The sequence below is a fragment of the Haemaphysalis longicornis genome, unplaced genomic scaffold (assembly GCF_048455015.1).
Source record: "Haemaphysalis longicornis isolate Haplotype H1 unplaced genomic scaffold, Haemaphysalis longicornis Haplotype H1 scaffold_2, whole genome shotgun sequence".
Taxonomy (NCBI): Eukaryota; Metazoa; Arthropoda; class Arachnida; order Ixodida; family Ixodidae; genus Haemaphysalis; species Haemaphysalis longicornis.
The window spans coordinates 168,613,141-168,635,532 of record NW_027526295.1 but is presented as its reverse complement, the minus strand read 5'-3'; the positions used below and the strand labels follow the sequence as shown (position 1 = coordinate 168,635,532).

Sequence of the window (22,392 nt, the reverse complement as noted above, 5' to 3'; positions counted from 1 at the left end):
GTTATCTTTAAAAAGGGCCCAGTTAGTGTTTAGTGTACGTTCATAAAATTGGACCATGAAATCATCTATCACGGCTTCAAGCTCAGTGTTCATAGCTGAAAGTCGGCCTTACATTAATCCCTGATGCGCTTAGCTTTACTGGCGGTTCGTTTGGTATCTGTGTTTACCGAGAAGTGAATATAGTGAGTTAGTCAGAGTTAAAATTGTATGTCTTATACTGCCTAAGGAATGTGTTAAAACGACAAAATTGTACTGTAATCGACATCTTTTCCGAGAGCCGTGTGAACAAAATTCTTACCTAATTTAAAAAGTGAGAAGAGATCCACTGCATATTAGAAAAATAGTGCACGATGTCCAAGGTAAGCCACAGAAGTAAAACAATATTAAAATACCAAAGTTATAGGATTATGGTTTTTTACACAGATTTTAGGCGTCTATAAGAGCCAAAATATGACATCCAGATAGAAAATTGTTTATTTTTATTCTCGTCAAAATAAAAGAGGCTAAAGTCGGCGCATGTCTACCCCTTTTGAATGGCGGCATCGACGCCGGTGCTAACGGCCGCTGAAACGCCACCTTTTACGACATTAATAATCACGTCCTTGAGCAAGTCCCCCCAAAAATACTCTTCACTGTCCGGATCTCTCTCCGTCTGGAACGTGTTCAACGCCTTGAGTGCTTCTATAGCGTTTTCTCGGTCTTCAGCAGTGATGGAAGAGGGGTCATTCCTGAGGATCTTGCCCAGGGATACGATTGTCTTTCCGGCCTTTTTCATCAAATCAGCCTTGTCCGCTGAAAAGCACACAAAAAATAAAGAATAGGCCATCAAGGTATTGCGCCTTACGTCAACTTTCATGAAACAAAAGGTTAGAGCACTGCCTGCAGGTTTCACGTACCTTGGGTTTCTAAGTTAGCAAATACAGAGATTGCGTCTCATACTGGCGTAGATCACAACTGATACTTAGCAGAACAGAAATAAGAAAATTAGTTTTCAAAGCTCCTCAACCCAAACAGTAACGATTTCAAAGGTTGTACATCTAGCAGCGAATTCACAGACTTTTCACACAGGAGTACGACTTCAGATATAGTTCCCTAAGGATGGTATCACACACGGAAGGCTCTAAATTATTTGCAGATGGGCATGTTTCATATGCTCCAGAACGCTTTCTTTCAATGGACATCCTATTACATTTTAGTTACCCCTTCGCGGTGTAGGCGCCTTCATTAAATTTACAAGGCATCTGGAACACATTTATGACCTCTTATATGTGATTTTGCGGCATGGTTAATTAACATTTCTAGTGATCATATCAGGCAAGGAAGAAATATCGGAGCAAAGTGCTGGTATTCCCCGATCAGAAAACCTGGAAACTCAACGAAACAAATTGTTCTATTCAGTATTTTTCATGTTTGGGCACTATTTGTGGCGCAATGGAATCATAGGAGGCGTATCGCCACTACTGCTGGCCTCCCATTTGGTAGCAGCGATGGTAATATTTGATTAACTCGTTGAATAAACGGTTCAAAAAAGCGAACCCTTGCCTACTGGCGATAACTTTCTTTTTCACAGTTTGTCCAGGGCGAGGGGAAGAAAGAATGCAGTATTTAGCCCTGTTGCATGGATAATTTACAAATCGTATCTAATGTGTGATGCGCCATGCTGCAATGGCGGTAGAACGATACTGACAGCAACCTCAGTAACTTTTAATTCAGCGTACGAGTGCCATTAACTCGCATACGGGAAACCTCAACTTGCGAACTTGCTGTGAATCACTCGTAACAATGTGGGTGAACAAATTTTGCGGCGTTCATGGTGGTTTTGCTGCACGAAACTCTCGCCATCTAACGTCACCTGCCCATATTTCAGACGGCACGTGCACAATTGCTGGGAACTTCCTGACTGTGAAACTAAAAATCCATTAGGAGTACAAACTTACTCTTTCCTTTAAAACATGCCCTCACAATCCACAGCGGAATGCTGTCAGAAAAAGCATCTAAACACGTCCCACACTGATTATCATGTAGTCGCTCGTCAGTAATTCAGGACGCCGCATAGAGGCGGCTTACGTAACTGATTTATTGGAGAGTTTTAGCTGGGCGTTTTCGACGGTCCGCTCCGGTATTGGCGGCCCGCTCAGCGCAACCGGAGCCAATGCCATTCGCGGCATTTGCGCGCCACGCATGCGCAATGGCGTTCCCGCTTGCTATCGGCGCGTAGCGGAGCGTGAGAAACGGTCAGCTAAAACTCGCTACTGTAGGGTTTAACGCGCCGATTCAACGCAGGCAATGAGGCGCGCCGTAGTGGAGGGATCCAGATTAATTTTGACCACCTGAGGATCTCTAACTTCCACCGAAATCTTGCACACACGGCCGTTTTTGCTTTTCGCCTTCATCAGAAAAGCGGCAGCCATGGCCTGGAATCGAACCCGCGACCTCGTGCTCAGCAGCGCGACGCCTTATCCACTGAGCTACCGCGGCGGGTGGCTTACGTAACTACGTAATCGTATGAGTTCATCATAATTTATTATGTATGGCACCTAGTAAAAAAACTATCATGGCTTTTATGTGTCATCACAATTTTAAGAGATGGGGAAAATGTAATGTATAATTACTTTTCGTTGTATGACACTAAAACTAGGTCGTTTGGTAGCCGGTTGTTAGTCTCAGACGAGGCGGGATATCTTGAAAACAAGTGATACGACCCTGAGTACGCACGGTTCACTTTGAAAAAAAAAAGAAATGGATAATTCTATGTAAGTTACCCCAAAAATTGTTGGAAAAACGGGCCACACACAAGCTCCTTTTGAGAATCACAACCATTTCTAGGGGTTCACACTTGTGATTTTGCAGCAGACAGTAGTTAAGATAACTTTTACCGAGGCCCGTTTAATTGCATTAACTTAACTTAACGGGGAAGCCACAATGTTAAATGCCTAACTCTTTCTACTGCATGTTCACGGGTACTTGTAATAGAATTGAGAAATACAGCTCACATTCCGGCTTTTTTTGTATACGGTGTGCAAAAAAAAACTTGATATCAGGGTTTTTTTTTTTTGAAAAGAAATGAATGACGGTCCACTTCATAAAAGCCGTCCGCATAAAAATAGTCCAAATAAAAATGGTTTCTTTCATAGGACAAATATTCATCATTAAAAATAATTCGAAATACGAATCCACATGTATGTTACGTCCTTACCGTTCGTCAAGGAGATCATGAAGCTTGTTGAGGGGGAAGACCTGTGTCACGAAAAAAAAATTCCGCATTACTGGAATCGCTTGACCCTACTAAAATATACACCAAAAGAATGAGGAGAGTGGTGCATATATACTCACAGTGTAGCCGCATCTGGATGGAAGGAGCGAAAAAACAAAAAAAAGAATGACTCGATCAGTTTTAATGGCCTTTTTTGTAAAATCACACATTCGTCTTCTGAAACACGAAAAAGCCATCCCTTGATGGGTGACTCTTTATCTTTTTAATATCCTGTTACAATTACCTAAATATATCACACTACTGCGCTTTGGTACGCTCAAGGCTATAACACAAAGAAAACACATATTATACGCAGGTGTACCAAAGTCTACACCCTTCAGAATTTTGTGTTTCAAGCTATGTAATGTAGATAGTGCTCATGACTTGTGTAGAAACCTTGCGAAAATTCAAAAGGACAGGCCAAACAACATGTTTAATGGTAGAAATAATTCTTCTAGAAAACGGGCTCCGGGGGACACACTGAACTCTAAGACGTGTTCAAAAATATCTTCGCCGAAATTTCCGGCAACCATTACCTCCCTTAACCTGTTTACAGATCAACTACATTCACTACTCAGTTAACACAAATGTATACCGTGACGCGTTATTGTCAGGGTACACATCTTAGAAGAAGCAGTATACTTACAGGAATACGTTGACAGTGTAAGAAGGGTTATCAGCAGAATGGCCTTCATTTTGCCTCACCTGCAATGGTAATAATTTATCACTAAACGCAAGAGCCGCACAAGAGATAAAGAAGAGATCGATGGCTCCCAAAACATCACGATAACATTTCAGACGAAGTTCAACGACTTTGGCACCGCAAGCATGTAGTCGCGAGAAGACGTGACTGAATTACTTTTGGGAGGTGGGAAATGTTTTGTGAACCAACGCCACGGGGCGATTCAGAGGCCTACAATTACCATCAATGTCACTGTATTTAAGCCACACAAATTCATAAAATATCAAAATTATCATAAAGACCTTCTTAGATACTCAAGCTATAAGGTCCTTTCCCATTACGTAAATACCACCATTGCGAGTACTTCTTTTCAACACATAGCCACGCACTGAAAGGCCTTTTTGTAAGGAAGGCTTAGGGGTGCCCCAATGTAGTCGCACCACCGTCTCCACAGAGTCCAGTGGTCATCCTGCAGTGCTCTGATTTATGAATTACAGCCATTAATCTCATAAATATTTCAGATTAATTTATTTGAATGACGCAGTTCCCCTTTTGGTCGCATTCTTCAGGGTGGACAATTTTTCCCATCAAAAACCTTCAGCTTAAATGAGGATGAATTGTTTGGTTATCAAAACTCGGAATCAGCCAGTCGTTATTCCTTTCTTAATGTGTTGAAATACAGTCAGATTCAAGGCAATTGCAAATAAAATGATAAGTCAGATTTACGAATTCCTATGTTGAACTTCAATCCGCTTCAAGCCAAGTGCCACTAATTTTCAGGTATTATCATCACGACAATGAAAGAATACTTGAACTAACACGTTGCTGTAATCCTATTACTTAATAAAAGCTCTCATAAATTCTAAACAACCTATAAATCATAATAAGAACTTGTAAGAATTCGAACTTTGCGCAAAACTTGAAGACGCATCAAACACTTAAGGCACCAGTTGCAGACACTTAGGAATTGTGAACAAATCCGAACACTCATGCAACCACTGCAGCACACTACACAAGACAATAATTTAACAATACAAGAGCGGTGTCCACACGACCAGAGCGTAAGTAAGGGACAACTTACGTCTTCCGTCCGAATGGCTGAGAACGACGACGTACCGCAGTTCTAGTGTCCTTTTATGTTGATGCACTGGGTGACGTATAAATCTCTCACATTGTAATCTGGTGTCCTAAATACAATGATTGATAGTTCATTTATGCCAGGCTTTACATTGCGACCAAGGAATGAAACAATGAGCTAATGCCCGATAAGTGACAAGAGTGGGGAGGAAAAGTTGAATGACAGGACAAGTGTAAATGTCCGACAGTAGTGCCCTGCAGTAGTTAGCGGGAAAAAATGTACAGAAATTCTAAGAAATTCTTTGCTAATTAGCATGGCTGTTTCGCTGTTGGGGTTTTACTTTAGAACACCATTCTCACTTGGGGGTATTATAGCGATTAAAAGTTTTAACATCGCCAATTATGCATCGTTGTGCAGGAGCAGTGCGTACATGGTTGGTGCTTTTTCGCAATTTTTTTCTGCTTTGGCTTGATTTGTGGAGTCTTTATTTTTATTTTCTTCCTAAAATGACTATGTAGAAATAAAAATGCCTATCTATAACATTTGTATATACCATTTCTGTGTGTACGTGTATAACTTGTCGATATCTATGTATGTATATGCATGTAGAAATAAGATTTGGCAGTCAAGAAAACCTCGGAAAGGAAAAGGGAGGATCTGTTAGGTCATTTAAACAGATAAAGAATTTGGAAAGAAAGAAAGAAAGTTGAGAAAAAATGCCCGCCAGGTGGGACCCGAACCCGTGACCTCCAGAATACCAGTCTGGTGCGCTAACCCCTGCGCTACCGGCGGGCCGATTTTTCACTCCACTTTCTGGGGTATTTATGTTTAGGTATTTTTGTTTCCTAGCCTAACACATCCTAACATCCTAATGACCTAACACACCCCCTCATTTCCTATTCTGATTCGCTGCATGCATAGTGAGGGCCTCTGTTCTGGCAGTCTTGGTGCCACAGGAAGCTTAAGATGGTTCAACGCTGGTCGAACACTCTCGACATGTCGTAGACACTCGAGTTACGGCCCGGGGGATTAAATAGAAGGTCCCCTTCACACCGAGTAGTCCGAGTGGCGCTGGCTACCACCCCCAAGCACAGGAAACAAAAATACTTGAACATAAATACCCCAGAAAGTGGAGGGGAAAATCGCCCCGCCGGTAGCGTAGTGCTAATCGCACCAGACCGGTATTCTGGAGGACGTGGGTTCGGATCCCACCTGGCGGGAATTTTTTCTCCACTTTCTTTCTTTCTTTCCAAATTGTTTATCTGTTTCAATGACCTAACGCATCCTCCCCTTTGCTTTCCGAGGGTTTCTTGACTGCCAAATCTTATTTCTGTTTTATTTTCAACAAGCCCCTGATTTCCTATTTGGATTCGCTATATGTATGTATGTATGTATGTATGTATGTATGTATGTATGTATGTATGTATGTATGTATGTATGTATGTATGTATGTATGTATGTATTTAGGTATGTTTATTCCATGTATATAACATGTATAAATAGAATGTCCATGTATAACATAGACAGTCTTATTTTATTGGAACATTTGTTTCTTGTCTTTATTTATGAATTTGCTCGTGTTTAAAATTAACTTAAAACAGTTATTTTCAGCTCCGCTAATTAAGGACTAGACAGCTTAACTTTTCTATTTTTTTTGTCAGATGCGGGGTGTTGCACTGTTGGTGCTATGGGGTACAACACAATTGCTGTTGATACATTACTATTTAGATTCGGTTTCTCCTCTGCTGACCCTGTTCGCTTCATGTTGCCGTAGGACTTTTCGCGGAGCACAAAATAGCTCACGCTGGCGGACACAAAAATGATACGTGTGCTCTTCGAAAACCATGTTCGTATTTGAGTAAAATGCTATTCCTCCGATCATTTTGCATCTTGGGTGGGGATTATTGGTTCGAAGGGCTTATAAATGTTAGTAGTTCATTGTGAGAGGCAATTTTAAGGCTGAGAAGAGCTGTCTCCAGTTTTACAGTTGGAATTACTTTTGCGAATTACTTTTGCGATTCTATACTCACGCGGGATACATTCTAGCTGATCTATTGCTAGCTGAACAAATTCCAGCTGATATATATTTTAAGTATTTTATAAAGCCACAGAGATCAGAAGAAGCAGAAAATTTGAGTTTTGTAATTGGTGGTAATACAAGTACATCATTGATTTTTACTTCTACTATACGTGCATCTCAAATGAGCTTACCTATAGAGGCTGACGTGATACATTCAGACGTGAATATGGATGCAAATGTATCGTTTGAAACTAATGTTCACTCAGACATGCGAATTACGTCGTTATTGCTGTTGCTGAGGACGATATTATGTTGAGTGACATCATTGATTGAGTGACATGATTGGAATTTTTATATGCAATCCGAGAATCTTATGGGAATACGGTAATACCTCGTTAACTCGAAGTAGTAAATACCAAGAAATATTTCGAGATAAGTGGATTTTTGTGATAAGCAAAGTTGCGCGAATTGCCATGAGCTATCGGGTTTCAAACGGTCATATCGAGGGGACGTCGAGTTGATGTGTCATGCACAGTTAGGAACCTTTGCAAAACGGCGCTACTACTTACCAGCTCTTCAACAGCAGCTCGCAATCGTGCTATTCATAAAGGTTTTAAAGAGAAAAAAACACACAAGACGCGTTCACCGGTTGGGTTTTTTGGCAGTGCAATTTTACTCAGCAGAAAAGAACGGGGTAATGCTGGTCTGCTTTGCTGTCGCACTGGGGCCTAGTAAGGATTCCTCTAGCTACTTGATGCATTGCATCAGCACATCTTCCCTGCCGCTTCACTTAACCCTATTTCGCCGTAAGTGCAGAAAATTCCACGTTTCGGCAGATGTCGGCACCTCTCGAGGAGGTTTGTCGTTATCTCCCCAATCTTCGCCGGCCCCTTTTTTTGTGGCCATTTCAACGATTTCGGCATCCGTAGGTTCTTCCTGTCACAGTCACACCCTGCTGTACCTCTGCGCATGTCTGCACCGTCACATGGCGTGCCACAGGATTGCTTGACGAAGTTGATATGCCGGTAGGGTCAGACTTCACATTCGGGGAAAACATCGACTTTGTGGGAGACGCGGCTAAATGAGAAAAACATCGATGAACTTAGGTGCGGCCGCATCGCGCGAACCTTACTAAACGGTCAGCGGTGGCTAAATTTTCGTTCCACTCTCAGTCAAGATTTCGAGATATCCGCAGTACGGCAAAAAATTCTTCGAAATAAAGGCCAACAAATACATGGGACGTATAGGAAATGGGTAGGTACCGAGGAGAATTTTTCGAGATATGCGAGTTGAAGGCAACGAGGTAATACTTTTAAATTATTGGCGAGCAAGTAAACATGTTTATTTTTGTTATTGAGGCCTAGAAGCCGCTCGTCATTCCAAGAAGCAGTGCTTTTTTTTCGTATGGCGGTGAAAAAAAATGAACTTCTGAAATAAATTTTTAAATACTCTTTAATAATGACCCAAGTGGCTTCAATTGAGCTGGATAAATACCCTTCCGAGGAATTATTACCGTTCGACAACAGTTCCCTTTTATTGCCAGTGTAATCAGCCCGAATATAACACGTTATTTCCTTGAGATATTGATAGAAAAATTTGGCTCCAGTCAACGCTGTGAAGCTGGTTATAAAAGAAAGCTTTAAATGACACCCACAACAACAGCACTAACGACGTCACTTCAATTCACACACGTGGCTCTACAAAGAGTGAAACCACAGATTCTGCCAGCCGTTATTAGATGAGAAGCATCTCATGCTCGGGGTTGCTTCCTTCCCTCCATCATCGTTGTCCGCCGTCCGCACCCCCACTGCGCATGCCTGGCCAGGAACCGCTGATGATGATTGTGACAGGATGCCCCTAGGGATTGGCCAACCAAACAATCCATCAGGAGATAGCTTCGCGTTCAACCACCGTCGTAATCTTCCCGTAGGGGAAGACTGAATAGTATGCGAGGCATTGCTCCTCTCCTCTCCGACGCTCCTTTCCTCTCCGTCATTTCTCCTCTCCTCTCCGAAGCTCCTCTCCTCTCCGGTATTGCGCAACGAATGCCAACACCTGCGACTCCGCGCGCGATAATGCGAAGCAGCTTAGGGTTAGAGACGCGACGGTAGCCGCTGCATGCATACTCCACTGGGGGTGCCACTGTAGCTCCGCGGTATAAATGACGCGCGCGCGCGCGCTCCACTCCCCTCATTCTCCTCTCGCAACGCCGCGATCGAACTGAAAACTAATGAGAACATGAGTCGACACTATGGCTGCTTCGAATACTATTCAGAGTTCCACTACGGGAAGATGGTGAATTTTTTGGAATAGGCGGGGACGGGGTCCCGAACGCAGCAGCAGCGTCGGCCACAGCCGGCCTCCAGCGGCGTACGCCACCGCTGTAGCCCGGCCGTGCTTCATCAGAAAGAAAATGGGAGGAGCGTCTTTCGAAGGGTGAGACAGCGGAACCTAGCCATCCTTGTGCTGGCTTGTGGCTACAGCACCGGGCTACTCAAGCGTGGACACCGAAACAATTCGGCATTTGAGCTTAGTGATTCCCTTTATGTCAATCTAGACTAGTTAGCTTAGTAAGTTTGAGAATTGCGAGAAAGCTGTGGGAACTTTTATAATCGCTATTTATCAGAACAAGCTGCTCCTTTCGCCTTTTGTAATACCTCTTAAAGCACAACCGAGTTGGTATTCACCAATTTAGAAAACAGAGTCCCATTTGTGGCAGGCAGTGCGGAAAAGGTAGCGTTTCTCTAGCGGATAGATGCCTGTATGTGGTCTCTACATTTTGTTTTCCCGTCCTGCAACCCCGTACGTAACGTATCTTTGCTGTACGCTTACTTAATTCCGTCGTGTCCGGGTTACCCAGCAGGTACTCTCGAACAGGTTAATCAAGCCGTGCGAAGAAAGCGCGCAATGAACGCGAAGCAGCGCCAAAACAGGCCCAAAAGAACCGTCGCTAAAGCAGACGACAAAGCCGTCCCGCCGACGCGGCCGGTGGTGCGAGCAGTCACCTGCGTGCGGGTAGCGGTGGGTAATAGCGCCCTATTGCCGCGCCATCTACACTGCACTCCGTGAGTGAAAAACGCCCTCGCCCAATCCCTCCCCACCACCGCGTTGAACGTTTATTGTCCCCCGCACTACGAAAGAACCGTTCGCAGGTAGAAGGGGAAAGCTTTGCTTTAAAAAAATACGTGGACAAAGGTTGTCTCTTGGGCAGATAGACCATCAAGATGCGTAATTTCAGATAAGGTGCTAGAATAGTAAGAATTAGGTCTAGAATGTTAGCCATTTTGTATGCAATTCATGTGGGAGGAGGGATTAGCTGGGCTCGGGAAAAGTCGAGGCAAGAATAAACAGAATATGCACTTCAATGTTATCACCTATAACTGGCTGGAATGAGCAGCCAATCTGCCTAAAGTTCAAATTGTGAAATCACAGGTATTTAGGGGGGTACCCCGATATTCCCCAGCGCCTGTGAATAAATTTTGTGGGGAATAAGGTTTATGATATTTCAGCCGCAACAAACATATATTTTTTTATCGTCAATGTAAGCGTAGTCGGCCTTAAGAAACACAAACACACGAATACAGAAATCGCAAAAATGGGCCAGCCGTAATTGTGTATGTGCACAATGGTGGGTATGTACATAATTTACAAAAATACACAAAAGAAAACTACAAAGCAATAAACCAACGCAAGATATTTGCTACTCATGGCCAAATCTGGCTGTAACGAACTCAAAATAAAGTCCACAGACGCAGAAATGCTACTCGTTAGTAGATTCTTCAAAGAATTTCCCCAGATTCTTTTCTTTTGTTGAGAAGGAAGCAAAGAAGTGCGCCATCCCGACTCTGTGAATGTGAATGCGTTTAGTTGGGTAATTCATGTTGTTGTATTAGTGAGTCCGATGTCCTCCAAGTCTAGGTCAGGGACCTGTCCTTCTTGTGTTTCGCAATGTAAGCACTGAAGTCGCCGACACTAACCACCGGTGTGTCTAACTGTTCTCCACGGCCACGCAAAGTGCGTGTGCATAAATTTCTCGGTGTCTGTTTTGAATTTTCTAGGCGTGATTTAAGCCGCGAAGATAAATATTTGGTCACTTTGGTTTACACCACAGACATCTATCCTGTTGTGGCGTTGGTCCTTGGATCCAGCGTCAGCTTGTACGAGCTCTTGATGCCATTTTGGTCACATTCTGTGAGTTTGCGGACTCGCACAAAACGGAAAATACCAAGAAAACGTTATCTAATACACCACTTCGAGTACGTTCTGTTTTTTGGGCACATAACAATGTGTGTTTTGGAGTCTCACCAGGAATGAAAAAGAAGAAGCCCTGTGGTAAGCGTTGGCCAATGCATCTCTTCCTGTATGTGGCTATCGCTTAGGTTCGGCTTAACGGTAGGTGGCCCTCACGTTGTACGAAACGACGTAAATGCCAATCATAAACTCAATGTAGTTCAAGATGCTTGGTTAGATTTCAAAGCACAACGTTAGACCCAACACCAGGAGGGACGATATTTTCTTTCGAGATCCAGCCGTACAATACCGGCACTTCCCTTGGGACTCAGAACGTTAACTAAATGTGTTTCTTTGTTGTGTTCATCCATTAAATCAACCTACAAAAAATAATGAGTACCATTAACATAAGAATACGAAAACTAAGGAAAAACAAAGGGCCTCGTAGAAACATTTTACGCTGCTGGGGTTAGAACCCAGGGCGTCCCCTCCGAAACCGGCGATTATGCTACTAGGCTACTCCGGCCGAACAGGGGAGTTTCTTTAGAAGTTGGTCAACAGTATAAAAGGAATGATTCCAGGCGAACCAGTAGACGGCGCTGGGTGGGTACGGGACGTTCCGGGCTTGTACCTATCTGGAAGCGAAATGCCACTCTGTTGGGTTATGTCCAAGGAGGTTGTATAAAACTTCTGGAGTGGAGGCCGCCCATAGCGGGCAAGGCGGGGAGGTGAAGCCGGGCGAACCGGTCGGCGGCCATATTGCCGTGGGTAGAAAAGGCGCTGCGCCGGCAGGGACGCCGAAGTGCGGTCGCGTTTTTTTGGCTTTACAAGGGAGAAAACGATGGTAAGCTAGTTTATCGATTACGATATTTGAGGGCAGACTTAATTTTGCCTTACGCGTAAGGTTTTGACGTAAGATATGGTTCATGCAGCGAGTTCGCGTGTGTATATCTTACGGTGGTCAACAGAGCTGTCGATGCGGGAAAACGCGCAGCGCTATGCTAAAGGCACCACACCTGATTTTATTTCAATAAGCGTTTATTCGGTATAACTAAGGCTATAGACCGCCCCCTTAACATTAAAATTACCTCATGTTGCGCGCCATGGCAAGAGATTCCGCGTTATAAGGTTACTATTAGCCGTGATTTCACGCTGGAAGTGCGGGACACGCGAAAGCGCGATTATTTGACGCTTGTTTCTTTTAGCGGCGTGGCCAGGATTAATGAATGCTTATTCATTAATGATTAATAAATAATAACGCAGTAGCGGTTCGAATGGTTTTTAAGCAGTACTGCAAGAATCATATCCATCAGGATATTGCAATCTTTATATGTAGTGCAAATGCACGTTTTCTGGTTTAAACAACACGCGCAGTTTTGCCCTTGCCGAAGACCAAATTAAGCACGAGCTTTTGATTGATTGGTTGGTTGATTGATTGGTTCATTGTGGGGTTTAACGCGCTGACGCAACGCAGGCGATGAGGCGCGCCGTAGTGGAGGGCTCCGGATTTTTTGACCACCTGGGGAATCTTTAACATGCACCGAAATCTCGTTCACACAGTAGTTTTCGCTTTTCGCCTTCACCAGAAAAGCGGCTGCCACGGCAGGGAATCGAACCAGCGTTCTAGGGATGAACAGCACAGTGCATTAGCCACTGAGCCAAGCGGTGGGTCTATTTCCAGCTTTTCAATCGTATTTTGCGAAATGGATTTGGCACACACTGAAGCACATTAAAGCAGGTTTTTTTTTATTCCGCGTGCACTTTGCAGAAGGCATGGGACTCGCACTGACTTTATTTTTCAAATCCAGATGGTTACTTAATTGGATGCACGACTACATTAACCGCGCACGTTGGCACGATAGTAGCGTGCTATTGATAAGAAAACTACTCGCTGGAGGTTACTCAAGCACATTCACAACCTCGTTGACCGCGCAAGTTCGGACGCGAGCAGCGTGCTATTGATAACAAAATCATGTGAACGAAGAACGCGGAAGAGCATTGCGGTGCATCAAAAACTCATACGAAACAGCGCTAACGAGAAACGTCAGTGTATCCACGTATGGCCGGATGTAAAGGAAATATATTAAACAAGAGTGCCTTGATTTTTGACGGTAACTGCCTTAGCAATACTCTGCAGTTAAATTAGTGCGGAAAAACAATTTGCGCCCCACATATTTACAAACATGTGATTTCGCGCAGCCAAGCAACTACAGGACCACCACAACTACGAGCGAAAACATTCGCATATCTGCGTAAACAAGCGCGTACGGTATGCTCAGTAAGCGGACGGCAGGTGCTACGGCAAATTTTCCCTTTACATCACGCACAAACGGTGGGCAAATGTGCACTCATAACGTTATAATACTAGTAATGCCCTCGAAACCCAAAACAAACAGATAACCGCAGTACTTACAGATGAAAGGTGATTCCCGACACCTTCTTCGCGCGATTAGCGCAGCCGAACGCTACGCACGAGCAGACCATTTCTGCTTTCTACACCTTCGGAGCATCCATCCGCGAACGAGGATCGAACGAACACGAGTTCTGCTCTTTGGCAAGAGAGAACTCGGAAGAACGACACATAGGGCAGAAAGAAATGTCATTGTGTCTACTGTTTATTTTAGTTGTTAGCGCCCAAGAATGTAAATAATTACCAGATGTGTGCGCCCCCGGCGCACGCACGGGCGACTTGCGAAGCGCTTAACTAGAAATACGGAGAGGGGAGCATAACCGAAGCAACTGCGGCGAAATGCGGCGAAATGAATGTGGCGAAATGAACGGCGAAATGAACGCCACATGCGGCGAAATGAACGCGCGCAAGAAAAGCTCGGTGCGCTTGAAGGTAGCCGCATGAGAGAATCAACTTGCAAAACAAAACAAAAGAAAACAAAAAAAGAACGGAAGCAATAATATAACGTAACCCACCGCAAAAACAAGTACATTATGCGACGAATGCAATGCGTCTGCTACCACGGAACGAGTTTTCTACCCACGGCAAGATGGCGGCCGTCGGCGTCAGTTTTAAAGCACCATCTCCACTCCAGAAGTTCTATACAACCTCCTTGGTTATGTCATGTGATAAGGAAGCGAAACAAAACGTCCCTCGAAAACAGGCGGGATTGCGCACTGTTCACTCACCTTCAAGTAATACAGTCAAATCCGATTATAACTAAGCCGGATACAGAGAATTATGCTATATATCGAACAAAGAAGTATCAGTTACGAAACTACACGCGAAACATATTCCTTATAACGAAGTGCACAGCTGATATATCGAATTCGGCGTGCCTACGATTGCCGCCAAATGCATGGTCTCGGAGCGGCGATCGAGATGTTGATTGGCTGCGATGGAGATGTTAAGCCTCCCATGGAGCGACGTGACTCCCGGCACTGTCCATTAGTGTTTCCGACGAGCCTGACTTACAATTCAATCCTCGCAGTCAGCGAGTCCGGACCAACATGGAAGCATCGGCGAACTGTGGGAAGAGCCCGCCAACGTTCCCGAACTTTTGCTGAAAGGAGTGCCTTTCGAGGATTGCCCGAGTGTCGACGACGGCGTTGCCCTCACCGTGAGCCCCTCGGACGCCGACACCGTCGCCGATGTCATGGCTGCTCGCGCTGCTGGAAGCACCGAAGAGCCGGAGGATGTCGCGAGTGAAAGCCGTCCGATGCCTAATGAAGCGCTTTTGGCTGTCATCGTGCTCCACCACTATTGTTTCGATATTTAAGGACACGGACTGAAACTGATGCAAATGATGTCTCATGTAGAGAATGCTGTGCTAGTTGACGCCGCCAAAACAAAAGTGAAAATAAGAATCAACGCTTTTCGTGAAAGTAGGTAGTTGCAGCGGAACGTAGCTTTATTGATTGCAATAAATAGATAGTTTTGTGTATGCTAATGACATACTTTGTTATTTTAGTTTCTGCATGCGGGGATGGCAGGAGGATGGCCCTCATAAAAATTTTTACCAACTTTGAATTCAATGTTTGTTGACAAAAGTCGACAAAAGCTACCAACATTGAGTAGATCGTCTACTTACTGTCTATAGACCTCCTAGCAACAGCCTACCAACTTTTTGTCAACCATTGGCCACCGTGTTTGAACTCAAACATGTCTGTAAACGTGTCTGCCTCTCACTGCATGTTTACAAAACCGCGCATTATTATTTCCAAAATACAATACCGGGAAACACTGGGACGTAAACGATTGCACATATCTTCTTTTTTACTTTATAGTTACAAGCTGTAACCAAACGACACGGAAAATCAGAATGGGTTGCAAGAAAGTGCCGGCGCCGCGTGTTGGCTGCTTCCGGTGATTGACGCGTTTCTCCCGGAGGTACGCAAAGAGGGAGGGCGCCGGTGGCGGTTGGTCGAGAGCGGCCAGAGCATCTGCGCCGGCCGGATTAGGTTTGCATAGCGGGCGATTTTTGATTATCGCCGTTGTTCGAGACGCCTCCAGCAGTCTGTTGCTAAATATCGGCGCAAATAATTCGTTCCTTTCAACCATGTAGCACTTAGCTTGCGTAAATCGAAACGCAGTGACGAGTGGTTGCGAGTGGTTGATGCCGCTGGCTGGCGCTTGTTTGGAACCGCTGATTAGCCATGTTTATCACCGTGAAGAGTGAAAGCGAGCGGGTCGGGAAGGACCAACCCGTGAGGCTGAGGGCCGAACTGGTTGTTCCGAGGGAGAAACTGCGCGGCTCGAGGTACGAACAGTGAAAGTTGCTCCCTTTTGCTACTTTTTTTTTTCTTGGAGTGCACAAGCGTGAAGGTACATGCAGAGAGAGAAGGAGGGAGAAAGATACTTGTGTGTGTGCGTCTGTGTGTGTGTGCGCGCGCGTGTTTGTTTCCTTAAAGCCTGATTAAAAAAAAGTAATGTAATTTGGTTAAAGTCAAGTAAATAGTTTGTCCCCAAATATTGTGAACCAGTCCAGGTATTTAGAAAAAACCAATATGAATGAATTCAAATCGGGCTCCAGAATGAAGAATCAGATGTTTGCGTTCAATTCAACGTGCGACAAAGCGTCTCAAAACACTTTCAGTGGGCATCCTACAGATGCTCGTCAACAGACAAATGTCAACATAAATTAGACAGACTTTCTATATACCACCGTCAACAGACAAATGTCAACGTAAATTAAGTAGACTTTCTATATACAACAGTCAACAGACGAGTGTCTACATATATACAATAGACTTTTTACAGACAACTGTCAATAGAATGTAAGAGTATGTAGGATAGCAATAAAGTTGGTAGGATATCAACAGAAGGTCTACAGAATGTAAAGAAGCATTTTTGTAAGGGGGGGGGGGGGTTGGGGTGCGGGGGTCCCGCGTATTGCGAACTCATAACAAAAAATACGTTATTGGCGGGTTCGGCTATTTCGAACTATTGGGTATATCGAACTAATCGTGGCGCATATTGCAGTTCGCTATAACCGGGTTTGACTGCATAAGCGCGGTGTGGTGTATAGTTTTTGCCCGCAGTTTTTTTTTCGGCATGCCGGCACGAATTTGTCATTGATGGGTAGAGGTAAACGGCTTCAATGCAAAAGCCGGTGGGCCGAGATTCCGTCCGATGCTGAGAGCCCCCAGGTTTATACATTCGGCCGTTGCCCTCCGCCACGGTGTGCCTCGTAACCCAGGCGTTGCGGCCGAAGGTGAGTGATTTTTTGTGGGGGTTTTACACACCGACGCTACACATGCCATGAGGCGTGGGAGGGTTCCGGATTTATTTTGACCACCTGGGGATCTTTACGTGCGCCGAAATCTCGAACACATGGCTGTTTTTTGAATTTCGCCTTCTTCAAGTTGCTGCCAAAGCGAAAGCACCGATTAAAAAACATTCAGGCTACATTGCAGAATTTGCGGTGCGTTTGATTTAGTGTACAGCCGATGAAACGAGTACCCATTGAAGAAGAAAGCCAGATCACAAAAATCCTGCACAAGATGCGATTGATGACAAACATAGCACTGCATCTTGCTTTCTTTTTCTATAGGCTCATTTTCAATGCAAAAGGAGCAGGATACGCACCAAATCACCCAGCTTGCAATAGTGGTGAAAGCAGGACTTACTGTGCATATTTCTGCTTTTATGAATCTAAAAGAGACTGTTTATTTGTCCGAGTGATTTGCGCCTTTTAAATGGTCTCTTAAGAATGTAATGCAAACTTGCCCGGATTCATCATTACCAGAAAGAAAACGGAGGCCGACGTACCAATTAAAGTTCATATTTTAATTCAACTGTGGTGTTTACAGTCTGCTAGGACAATGCGGGCAACTTCGAACGTTGCCGATTGAATTACTCTCACCGAGCGCCGAGCTCTTTTCCCTTCCTTATAATATCACGCCCAACTGTGTTTATTTGCGCGGATAGAGCCTTGACCACATCTTCCGGCGTCTCAAAGTCTCCGAACGCATAACCGGCGAGTGTGTTGTTAAAGATCTTAGCGAGAATCTCCAATGTCTTTCCCTTGATCTTCTGTTTAGCCTGCTCTGTGACAGCATTGAGGGTCCTTCTGACCTGGGTTGTAGTGTTAATAGTCGACTCCTTGATGTTCTTCCCCAGGTCTTTGACGATATTTTTGACGACCTCCCATACATCCCGGAGATACTCATCACTCTGCAAATAAAAGATCCAGACGTTAACGAGGCCTTATTATATATATGTGTGTGCACGTAGACAATACATTTCTTTCTTGAAGTAAAAGGTGCCTGTAATCGTGATTCATGATTGTAAAATTCATGGCCGATGTAATGTCAAATGTCACCCTGACGAGGTTAGATTAATGAAGAGTTCAAGCCAATTAGGTAGTTTTTAAAGTTCAATATAATTTTCCCGCAGTTAGGGAAGTGAGCCTTTTCCCGCACGCATGCGATTTATCTTGCAACTCAGTTTTCATCACCCAAGCACTGGTTCTACCTATTTTATTAATTCATAATTTGAATCATATAAAGCTACTTCATACAGCCTCTTTCTCCAAAGCTTGCTCACTTCGTCAGCTCGCTTAACACTATTCTACTCTTTAAAGCAAACTAAGGCTACGTTGAGACTACCGACGTGTAAGACATATCGTGATCTATGCACGTAAAAAAAATACACGTCAAGCAGTTTTGTTGGCTGATACGTAAAATTCCGTCATTTTATAAAGCTTTTAAAGGTTTAGTATCATCTCTGTTGCTGTAAGGCAGCATAGTGTGGTGTCCTACTGGTGCCACAAATGTGCGCAAGCTATATTTACTGCAGAAAAGAGCCATACGTCATATTGCTACCGTGCATTATACTCCTTCTACAACACATCTGTTTCCACCGTACGAGATTCTTCCAGTGTTTTATTTGTACGATAATCGGTTGATGCAGTGGTACAAAGCTTTTTTTGAGTATGGTACCGATATCATAATAAAACTTGCCATGTTAAAAGGAAACTCAAGTGTTCGTCTAACCAGGCACAAAGAAATTTAGGCTGTACCCACACTTAGAACAACATATAATGAACAATCTCTGTGTTACAAACTACCTTCATTGCTAAAGTTATTCAACAAAGACGATTTTGATCTGCCGTATAATCCAAACTATATCATGAAACGCTTAGCCCAGCTCATTTCATCTCTGGAATAGTACATGCCTCGAAATTTATTCCCTTTCTTTTGGCTTGCTGCTTTTAATGTTCATGTCACATCATAACTATGCCTATGAACTTTTCCTACTGTTTTGGTGCTGCTGTTTGGTAACCTGTAACGGGGTCAGAACCTCGTCAAGCTGCTCGAGCTTCTAGTCCCGTACTCCTCTTTTCAAAGGAAATAAAGCTGTTTGATTGATTGAAAAAGAACAAAGTTTCGGCAACAGTCTTAACCCGGCCTAATCGGTAGAGGCACCACTCAAGTTCTTTTCTCTTACCTCGGTTTCAAGTTTGGCATGTTCGTTTAGGTGTCGGGCAGCCTCGACTAGAATCTCCCCCACAAGGATAGCCTCGCCTCCGTCGCGCGTCAATTCTGCACCGATGATCTTGTCGAACGACGGTTCCTTCGCTTCCGCAACGACGTACGCTTCACCTTGAACAGTGGGTTAGAAGCGTGTGTTTAAGGAATGCGGATCAGCTTTTTCAAACTTCAAAGCGTAGCGCTGAAATAATGGCAATGGGTATGACCTCTAATACTTTAAATTGTTAATGTTCTGTCAAATTTCTGTCAAATGTATGAAATAAACCTTTCTTCTTCGTAATAAAGAAAACATTGAGCCTTAATTCATGCACAATGATAGAGTTCTGCGAAACACTTCTATAACTCCGAGTAAAGCACGAACCTTGAAATTGTTTTGTAATATCTGCCTGCATATGGTAGCCTTTGCCTTCCTGAAGTATATGTATCGAAACGTCCGAAGCAGAAACTGTGCTGTGCTTTCTGTATTTAAAGTTATAGAATACCATTCTGACCAAAAATGTGTTAGCTCTCTAAGCTACTAGTCAAAAGCCTTTGACGGACGCAACCTGAGCTATCATGGTTCTTACCCACCTTCAACAAAACTATCTTGCCGACACGAACAACGCTTGCTCTCCGGCGACATCGTCCTCGAATTGCAGTTGAGCTTTTACGTGTTGAAGTTACACCTGGGATAGTTATGAAGAGAGCTTGAAGGGAACATTAGGGAATAATATAATCCTAAAATCCTTTACGGCCTGCTGAAACCAAAGATTGGGGCTCAGTAGCGCGCGTACATCTACACTGAAACTTAACCTGCATTTGCGATTTTTAATCCTTTTACCATATTTATTTCAGCGGCTGCTTCACGGCAACAGAAAACATTTATCTAAATCAGGATTACTTTAGCTTCTTTTTAGAATCCTCAACCGGGATGCCTTTATCATTATGCTTCCTTCAAAGAAAACATTCTAAATACTTTTATTGATTGTTCGATTCAGTCACAGCAAGAAAATGAAAAAAAAAAACATTTTTAATCTTACGATCGCGTAGGGGAACTACATTCCGCAAAGTTGCTAACAACAAAGTAGTGGACGAATAGCCAGTGCACACAGTGGTGGAATTCATAGTTATCGTGTTTATGCGCCTGCGTGGTAGCAGCCGTGCACAGGAGATAAGCCGCCGAAGGTCCTCCACCAAATGTAAACAGGAGACAATTTTAAGCTGCAGTTCTCCGCAAAGTGCGCTATCCGCTTTGTTGTTGCTACCAGTTTTGAGGACAGTGAAAATGCGTCTTTTTTGGCAGTTTGTTCTGATTGATTGATTGATTGATTGATTGATTGATTGATTGATTGATTGATTGATTGATTAATTGATTGATTGATTGATTGATTGATTGTAGGGTTTAACTTGCCGACGCAATGCAGGCGATGAGGCACGCCGTAGTAGAGGGCTCCGCATTAATTTTGACCACCTGGGGATCTTCAACGTGCGCCGAAATCTCGTGCACACTGGCGCTTTTGCTTTTCGCCTCCACCAGAAAAGCGTCCGCCGCGGCCGGGGATAGAACCCCGACCTCGTGCTCAGCAGCGCAACGCCTTAGCCACTGAGCCACGGCAGCGCGTGACAGTCTGTTCTATTGATGCTTTTTTATAGATGATTTGAAACGTAAAGATGCATTAGCCATTAATAAGCAAAACGTTTGTACCATCCGCGGCTTTACTAACTCGTCGGTATTTTTAAATAGTAAAGGCTTACATGTAGGGCCAACGAAGAGAACAAGGCAGACAGCTCCCACGAGGTACTTCATCATGTCTGAGGAAAGAAAACACACATTGTCAAGGCGTTTCTTCGTCAAAGAACATTATGAAGTACACTATATGTTAGTTCTACACCGAGCATCGTAAAAATGTGACAGGTATATGGAAAATCCTCTTGCGCTTTGATCTCATAATGGAAAAAATATTGACACATTAACATAAACAACATTACCATTAACATTAACATAAACGTTAACAACAGTAGAAAACAAGAGGGTGTAGTAGACTGCAATGTAGCAATCACTAGAATAATGCTATGCCGTGGGACAGGGCTGCTACAGGTACCCTGCTAGAGGGCACAGCCGGTGAAGCACTAATGCTGTCGAGCCTGAAAAAGCTTGAGTTCATTGTGGATATCGGTTTTAAGAACATACAAAACGTGCCATCAAGTTCAATTTTACAATCCCTTGAAAGAGGCCACGCTAGTACCGAGTTATTTGAAAGCCTGTGTTGGTAAGAGTGGACCTCAAAGCGCATTTTTAAAAAATTTGGTGCTTTTGCGATAATTGTGAAACAATTCTTTGGCAACTTCTCACACCATTTCTTTCAGAGAATTTTTGATTATTTTTGTCATAAACGTGCACGCGTACCACATAACGGCCTCACCGAATCCTAGCGTGTTAAACTTACCAGTGAAAGACTAAGGCAGTTGCAGTATCAAGGCGCTTGCAGTCGTTTAGCCAAACCCGCAACACAACGGCTTTATATACTCAATCACACACGTTCGCAGCGTACCTCCGATTGTCCACACAAGTACTGAACGGATAACAACGTTTCTTTCAAAAGATACCCAATGAAAACAGGTGTCACCAGAAATACAACAGAACTCTCGTTCTCACCCTAATCACAAAGATAATCTTCATCCTATGACTCAAAGGGCAAAGCAACGCTCTTGAACTGCGAAACTCCCCCAAGTGCAACTGCAAGTTTTGTGTCTATATGCTTCTACACCGGAGCGACATCCCAGGTAAACTCTAGTAAGCAAGGTTCGGCTGCGCTGATGTTATCATGAACAGAGACGCGTGACCCTGCCTGGGTTTACAAAACTACAGACATTAAACAAGGCATAAGTTTAATAGTAACGGCTCGTCAATTTGAATCTGGTGCATCATTGGAAACGCAGGAAATGACTGAATCCTTATTATTACGAACAGCGACTTACGAAGAGATGTTGCTCGTTTAATCTTTGGTTTGTTAGGCTAGAAACCATTTTTTTGTTGTTGTTGGCTAGTCTCTGTGTGGGGAGAATGGCAGATTTTCCTCGACGGAGGTGCGGTACAGTTTGTCTGAATTTCTCAAATACTGATTGTAGAATTTGCGAGCTGTTCATGTATCTTATCCCGCCGAAGGTACTCCTAATTAGACAAAAAAGGGGGAACATACTAACAT

At 43.8% G+C, this 22,392-nt stretch overlaps 2 protein-coding genes across 2 annotated transcripts; both read right to left on the bottom strand.

Moving 5' to 3' along the window:
- Positions 1–464: 464 nt before the first annotated feature.
- LOC144167504 (uncharacterized) lies at positions 465–5,098 on the bottom strand. Its single transcript, XM_077696755.1, has 5 exons — positions 5,017–5,098; positions 3,900–3,958; positions 3,334–3,346; positions 3,197–3,237; positions 465–792 (listed from the first exon to the last, which is right to left on the bottom strand). Exons 2-5 carry the CDS (start codon positions 3,946–3,948, stop codon positions 521–523), a joined length of 375 nt encoding a protein of 124 aa, XP_077552881.1. The 5' UTR covers positions 3,949–3,958; positions 5,017–5,098; the 3' UTR covers positions 465–520.
- Positions 5,099–17,492: 12,394 nt separating this feature from the next.
- On the bottom strand, positions 17,493–21,758 carry LOC144167503 (uncharacterized). Its single transcript, XM_077696754.1, has 4 exons — positions 21,634–21,758; positions 20,942–20,998; positions 19,164–19,318; positions 17,493–17,888 (listed from the first exon to the last, which is right to left on the bottom strand). The coding sequence occupies exons 2-4, from the start codon at positions 20,994–20,996 to the stop codon at positions 17,574–17,576; spliced, it is 525 nt and encodes a 174-aa protein (XP_077552880.1). The 5' UTR covers positions 20,997–20,998; positions 21,634–21,758; the 3' UTR covers positions 17,493–17,573.
- Positions 21,759–22,392: the final 634 nt, after the last annotated feature.